This window comes from Rhinoderma darwinii, chromosome 2 (assembly GCF_050947455.1).
Source record: "Rhinoderma darwinii isolate aRhiDar2 chromosome 2, aRhiDar2.hap1, whole genome shotgun sequence".
Lineage (NCBI taxonomy): Eukaryota > Metazoa > Chordata > Amphibia > Anura > Rhinodermatidae > Rhinoderma > Rhinoderma darwinii.
In genome coordinates this window covers 81,802,321-81,810,162 of record NC_134688.1, presented here as the reverse complement: position 1 = coordinate 81,810,162, position 7,842 = coordinate 81,802,321, and the positions used below count along the sequence as shown (strand labels likewise).

At 38.0% G+C, this 7,842-nt stretch overlaps 1 protein-coding gene across 1 annotated transcript; it reads left to right on the top strand.

The window, feature by feature from the left end:
* The first annotated feature begins 294 nt into the window (after positions 1-294).
* Positions 295-7,200, top strand: LOC142742261 (keratin, type II cytoskeletal cochleal-like). Its single transcript, XM_075851818.1, has 9 exons — positions 295-800; positions 1,057-1,274; positions 2,032-2,092; positions 2,937-3,032; positions 3,205-3,369; positions 4,399-4,524; positions 4,681-4,901; positions 5,058-5,092; positions 6,928-7,200. Exons 1-9 carry the CDS (start codon positions 393-395, stop codon positions 7,098-7,100), a joined length of 1,503 nt encoding a protein of 500 aa, XP_075707933.1. The 5' UTR covers positions 295-392; the 3' UTR covers positions 7,101-7,200.
* Positions 7,201-7,842: the final 642 nt, after the last annotated feature.

Here is a 7,842-nt window from a genome sequence, read left to right as displayed (position 1 = left end):
GGTACGGAGCATCTAATTGATGCCTTTACTCAAACATTGTTTTGTGTACAGCCTTCAAACAGGTTAAGCTACAATGGAAAGTCATTTGTCACTATCAGCAATTATTTTAATGCATTTTCATGGACTCTAAATTATGTAAGGTTACAGCAGCATTAATTCAGATGCCTTGAAGCGAAACAACATACCTGCTTTAAAGTAAGTTAAGCAGGTTAAAAACAACATATTTCTGCAAGGCAAAGGTCCAAATGTAAATTGATCTGTCTCAAAAACTGACCAAGCCCAGATTTTTTCAATATATAAGTAAAAGAGAAGTAAAGACAGTGCACTTTTTGCACCTGCTGAACTTGTCCCCATCTTCTCTTCTCTGCTGTTCTGTACTACCTGCGTCTACAATGAGTTGGAATCAACGTGCTTCAAGCTCATATGGAGCATCTTCCAAAGGTTTTAGCTCATCCTCTGTAGGAGGTGGAAGCAGGATCAGCATGAGCACATCTGGTCAGCGTGGTGGCGGAAGTCTTTTTTCCGCACCTAGTGGAGGCTTTGGTAGCAGAAGTCTTCTTAACGTAGGTGGTAGCAGCAGTAAGATATCTGGTGCTGGTTTTGGCAGCTCAGGAGGAAGCAGAGGGTTCACTGGTTCTGGTGGTGCCTTACCATCTCCAGGTATTGTAAATGTGACCTACAACCAAAACCTCTTATCTCCACTCGCCTTGGAGATTGATCCAAACATTTCAATAGTCAAGAAAGAAGAAAGAGAACAGATTAAGACCCTAAATAACAAGTTTGCATCATTCATTGACAAGGTACAATATTTAACAAATTCTACTTTATCTTTATAACGTCATTGATATGTCATCGAATTCAACAGATAGTATATTTTATATTGTATTACAATGCTATTGCTTTTATTATCCTGGTTAAACCTGACAATCTTTTCAGTATATGTGAATGTATTTATGTTGCTATGGTAGTGATCTGTTGGTATATTCATCGTAATGCAATTAATTTGACTTACATATAAGCTAAATGTGGGATATGTTTCTTGTTATCTTTTAATAGGTCCGATTCCTTGAGCAGCAGAATAAAGTACTTGAGACCAAATGGAACCTGTTACAAGAACAGGGGGGCCAAGCGAGTAAAAAAAGTAACATTGAGCCTCTCTTTAATGCCTACATTAATTCATTGAAGAGCCAGCTGGATGGCATACTTGGTAGCAAAGGTCGCCTTGAGGGAGAGCTGCGAAATGAACAGGATCGTGTTGAGGAGTTTAAACGCAGGTATATTCCTAAAACACATTCAATTGGGTTTTACGATTGTAGCAGTAAAGCTTGGTGGTACATGTCTTACTTCAAGCTGGATTATCTAATGGGTTAAATATATTGCATGTATCGCAAAACTACCATATTCTTTTCTCTCATGTCATTCCTATGTCAGACGTATAAGTAGCTCACATAGGAGAGTTTGTTGTCATTGGTGTTATTTTCACCCTTGCAAAAAACAGACTCTGCAGGTTTAAAGGGTTTGTCTACAAAAATACTTTTATGACATACCATAAAGGCCTAAATGATGGGGTTCTGGCAGTTGAAAACCCTACTGACACATGAATCTTGTCTTCCATAACTCATTAAGTTTAATGGCAAGTGACTACAGATGCCACTTCCCAGTTCCATGTGACTGTGAAACAAAGGTGAGGGAAATACTAGTGCTCACTGCTTTCGCAATTTCCTTTTTGGGGCTTTTATATCTACATCTCAGCCTGTCATTGGCTTAATTGCATGTTAATCTGCATTTTGTTTTTTAACTGATTTTCTTAGTACTAATTTTGCAAACATTTTATTTTTCTCACACATTATCTTCATAGTAAAGACTTTATAAAAATATATGGGTTTCTTACGGTATTAGAAACAATTTTAGGACTCTCCACTTGAAGTTGACATACCAGTAACCATTAATACCAAATTGGTGGAATTATAAATTGTGTTGTGTTTTAAATGACATATATAAGACATTTTATAAAAAAAATCTTTCCACTAGGTATGAAGATGAAATTAACTTGAGAGCTGCAGCAGAGAATGAATTTGTGCTGCTCAAAAAGGTAAGAATGCTGTGCCAATTCAACCTAAGATTATATATATTAATTCTTTCTTTATTGATACATAAAGAAGAACTCCAGCTGTAAGATAAAATCTGTCTTCTAAACCTCATTTGATTAAAAACATAAGTTCTTTTCTCGGAAGAAGTCCTGGAGGAAGGAATTGTGGTGGCTTGTCATCAATATATACCACTAGGGCTTTTGCAGAATAGTTATTAACTAAATTGGTCTCCAAAGGAGTATGGAGATTCAGGGTAGTCACTAGCTGACCTCAGTACCTGTTGCTAGGCAATAACCTCAACATATTCAGGCACTGCCTTGCAAAGAGCACTAAATATTTTTATTTTACAGATATTGTCTCCAAAAAGTATTTTCAGGCTAGATGCATTTATACAGGGAGGCATTTATATGAAATGTAGTTTTATGTTCACAATGCCACACCATGCCCCCTCTCCCTGGGCAGAAGTTCCTGGGCCTTTTTTGCCCCACCTTCTCGTTCCTTCCTGTGCAGGAGAGAAGAGTGATACTTGAGCTGGTTTTCTCCACCCCGACACTTACTGACACTATGGTGCCTTTAGAGAAGGGAGTTCTACTTAGGTTTACATGGCCTATGAAGATGAAACAAGTCTGTAGATTTTTTTAAAACATCAAAATGAATGATTTTTTGCGCATCTCTAAAACAAGAGAAAATGACAAAATGCCAATAAATAATTGCATAGAGCGCAAACAAAGTAACAAAACATGAATAACAAAGTTCATGTATGGAAATCAAGCTCTTCGTTATACGTACACATAGACATTTCAGCACTTATATTTCCCATAAATTCTCTGTCTTCTTAATTCCTAGGATGTTGATGCAGCTTATCTAAACAAGGTAGAACTGGAAGCTAAAGTAAATGGACTAAATGAAGAGATCGCCTTCCTGAAAGCTCTGTATGACCAGGTAACTCAATTCAGAACTGTATCTGTAAATAGATATAGTAATTACATTGCCATGTATTATAAAGAAAACAATTCTCATTTTAGTAAATGCAGTGTGCAAAATGAATATGACCACAAATAGAATCGTCCTTTGTTTGTTTTTCTCATTTCATTTCTATTCTGGAATTTTGCAGGAGCTTGGTGAAATTAGGCAACAAGTGTCCGACACCTCTGTCATTCTATCAATGGATAACAATAGGTCCCTGAACTTTGAAGATCTCATCGCTGAAGTAAAGGCTCAATATGAGGAATTGGCCAACAGGAGCAGAGCTGAAGCAGAAGACGCCTACAAGAACAAGGTTCGAAAATGACCTTTCGCTATGCTACTGAAAACAAGAGATTAAGATTGAGGACTATAGTAATAGTTGTGTTGAGTCCATCAGGCACATTCCGGCAAGTTTATAGATGTGAATAGGTAGTCAAGTAATAAAATAAGTCAATGTTGTCACGGGTGGTACATACATGGGCATAATTGTAGCTATAGCAGTCATTATCAGCTGCTATGAAGCCTAGAGACTGAGTGTCTGCTCAGGTGCATTAACATTGGGCAGATTTACTAATACAGTCTAATATTTAGACAGCATAAACTTAGACCAGGCAGTCAGACAATGCGCCAAATTTATTAAAGTGGTGCATGCTGTATTTTAAATTTGGCGCTTCCTGCTACACATGTTAGACACTTTTTTTCTTCCTTAGACTAACTTGGTTGGCTTAGTTTACGCCAGTTTTTTTTAGCCCAAATTTTGTCGCACACTGGCACATTTTAAGCCACACCCTATCTGCTAAGCCATACCCCCTTTTCTAGACCTTTTGAAAAAAAGGCATAGCCTAGGCTAGAATTCTGGTGCAACAACAATAGTAAATTCAATGTAGAACCCAAATGTTCTTTTTTGAACAGGGAGAAAAGATAGTGTTGGCTTTCTGCTATGTAGCTCAACTGTGTGTGTTCTAGTTTATGCGCAAGATTTGTTACATGGCAATATTATTTATTTATTGATTGCTTAAAATAGTGATACTGCTGTCAACCAGGTGACATGGGCCCATCCCTGACATTGTCATGGGGTCATTTGAATTGTAGTCATGCCGCTGGGCATGGACAGAGAATGAAACAACTTTAAATCAATAATCAATTTTTTAGGCCTGTTTAGACATTTTACATGAAACCCCCTTCAGGGTGCGGTGGGACAAGCTATTATCAGGACCAAGGTGGGGCTCCACCTCTTCAGCCTCACAATTTCCTTTAGGCCTTAAAAAACCTGTTTTATATATTATGGAACTGAAGACATTTCTCTAGAGCTTTCTTAACTTTTATTGTTTTTTTACAACAGTTCCAGCAGTTGCAAAGTGCGGCTGGCCAGCAGGGTGATGAGCTGAAAAACACCAAGAATGAAATTTCACAGCTTACTAGAGCAATTCAGAGACTTAAAGCTGAAATTGAAAATGTAAAGAAACAGGTAATGTTCCCTTTTGTTTTCCCATATAAATGAAAAAACATATTGCTGTAAATGCTTGTTCACAATGGCATTTTTTTTTTTGGTGTGACCGTGTACCATCTTTAAATAAGAGTAAAAATGGCGCTATCTAACTATGAATCAATTGCTCTTTTCTAGAATGCCAACATTGAATTATCCATTGCGGAGGCTGAGGAAAGAGGAGAAAGGGCTGTAAGTGATGCCAGGAGTAAGTTGGCTGAACTGGAAGCGGCACTGCAAAGACTGAAACAAGAGATGGCTCGCCAGCTCCATGAATACCAGGACCTGATGAACGTCAAGCTGTCTTTGGATATTGAAATTGCCACTTACAGGACTCTGCTAGAGGGAGAAGAGAGCAGGCAAGTTACATTCCAGCTATATAATCTGTGTATGACAGTAACCCTATTTAGAAAGCATAGGTGGAAAAAAAAAAGAACCTGAATGCAATATCAAGATTATGATTGCCATAATTTTGATTACTATAAAATGAATATATTTTCTTTTTGCTCCTACAGGATATCAGGAGAAGTTACTAATCAAGTCAATGTCTGTAAGTATTACATCCATGATATGATATTGTACTAAATATTCTTTATGCCATGCACATAAGTAAGAATTAAATTTTTATCAGGGGTTCAAGGGAACCATGTTAGGCACAGGTCTAATTTGACTGTATAAGGTACTTTAAAAATATGCCTCTTAAACATTGTAATAATTTTTCAGTTTCCCATGATTCGAGTCACATTTTTAACGACTTTATACATTGCAGCGGGTAGGCAGTTAACTGTGAGCCACCAGTTTTAAACAGTGGCCCTATTAACTGTCTGCCATTGCCAAGTGGCGCCGCAGAGTCCTGTGACGGTGCTGTTATTATACAGCAGCGGTCACAGGGAAGAACCCAGCAGTACTGCTTGTCCTTCGGAAATGAGGGGTGCTGATTTGTTGAAAAGGCAGACAGGGTTCTAGTAAAGGCTTCAGGCCTGCCATAGCTATATGCCTAGTAGGCAGTACCAGAGGCATGGCCTAATGGATTTCCTTTCAGTTTATCAATGACAGGCAATATTGCTTTGGTATACTGAGTATACCAAAGCATTATAAAAGTGATGAGTAGATTGCATTGTGAAATCCCCTAGTAGGACAAAATAAAAAAAATTCAAGTTTAATAAAGTTTATTACAAAAAAGTTAAAAAAACAATGTTTTTTTTCCCCATAAAAAGTGATTTGATTTTCCATAAGTGATACAAAAAAATAAACACACCGTTAGGAACCGTTAGAATGTAAAAGGACGTAAATAAATGCAAAAAAACTATGGCAAAATTGAATTTTTTTTCCATTCATAAAAGTTAATAAATAAGGGCCTGTTCACATCACCATTAGTTTCCGTTGAGGGGTTCCGTCTGAGGTTTCCGTCGGGTTAACCCCTCAGCGGAAAGTCAAACGGAAACCTCCGCTTCCGTTTCCCTCACCATTGAACTTAATGGTGACGGAAACCTAGCTAATGGTTTCCGTCTGTCACCGTTGTGACAGGGTTCCGTTGTTTTGACAGAATCAATAACGCAGTCGACTAAGTCGACTATACCCTAAGTTATATCTACCCGAAAATGGTTCTATTAAAAAATATTTTTATTCCACAAAAAACAAGCCCTTATACTGCTACATCAATGAAAAAATAAAAAAGTTATGGCTCTCTGAATGTGGCAATGCAAAAACATAAAAATATGGCAAAAATAGGCTCGTAATAAAGAGGGGGGGGGGGCGTAAACCCTACAGCAATGAAGTGGTCAAATATGGTTTTAGGATAATTCTGGGCTAATAGAGGGGGACCTTTGTCCTATTAGCAAAAACGGTGAGTGGCTACAAAAAGCAGCTCTCACTCTGTAAGAGCTTCCACATCCATACTTTACATGGACAGCTTATTATTGGCTTAATAATACTTACTGACTGATTCCTTAGCAGACTGTAGCTGATTATTGGGGGTCCCAGCCATATGAGGTTAAGGCCACACCGAGCGGCCCTGACAGGCCCGCTACAATACCCTGTTAATGTCCGCACGTTAATGCAGGTAAAACGTCCCTTTATATGCAAAATTTTGCGGCCATTAATTAAAGGGGCGATTTACCTGCAATAACACGCGATAATGAACTGGGTATTTGATAGCCGCGCCGAACATGGTGCCGGCGCGGTTGTTGGCCGCATCGCATCCATGTCAGGGCCGCTCCGCTACCCTTACACCCTGTGATCTGTTCAACGTTGGTAGACTCTTCTAATAAATAGGGTTGGTAGGGAGACACAGGTGACTCCTTTAAGGATTTTTTGTTTAGCATTACATTAATATACATGTTAAATAAAAAAAAATCGATTCAAATCTCCTCATTTTTCCTACAGCTGTTGTGAGTGGCTCTAACGCTTCATCGGGTGGTGGTTTCTCCTCTGGCTATGGAGGCAATATTTCAAGTTCATCTTCTAGCTTCTCCAGTTCTGGGAAACAAGACAAGAGGCGTGCACCAGTGAAGATTGTCTCCACAACTGAAAGCCTGAGAGCCTTCCAAGCATCCTAAAGAATTCAGAATATGAAATATTAGTCACATGAATGAGTGATTAATGTGCAGAATTTGCTCTGTAATCATTATATTCCTATCACTAAAGAAGGTTTCTTGAGTTGTATTCTATAAATGGGGAGTAGGAAAAAAATGATTTAAACTGTCCATACAATTATGTGAAAAGTCGGTACAATGATATGCAGATGCTTCCATGATTCCTGAGGAATAACTACAAATGCTTTGTACAATTGTGTCAAAATATATGAGAAAAAACAAAAACAAACAAAAAATCGAAGCCACATGTAAATAGAGAAAATTGCCATTACAAATCACTGGAACCATTTCATGTCCCTTTCAGCCTACTCCTCTTTAGTAGAATGTAATCTTTCGAGTTTCTCTCCACCTTTCATATAGTATTCGGGGTGGTTGTGGGTTTTTATCTTGAAGTTGAAAGTGCTCTCAAAAATATTTCATTACAGATGTCATTGCCATCAAAAGCTCATTCTGATACAAAATGGAAATAAAGCATGATCTTCAAATAAAAGCCAAGTCTGTTCTTCTGTATATAGGTTAAAGGAGCTCTAAACCTAGAAATGATGAGATAAGTAAATAAGTGTTAAACTTGCTCACACTGTTTTTCAGTTTGCAGGATTTTCTGCATGTCCCTAAAACAATGTGTTGTAGAAATTCTGCAGAGAACACTGGGGTTAGTTTCCTTCTGGCCTTTTTAATTTTCAGTTGGTTGGCCACTTAGGGTGTG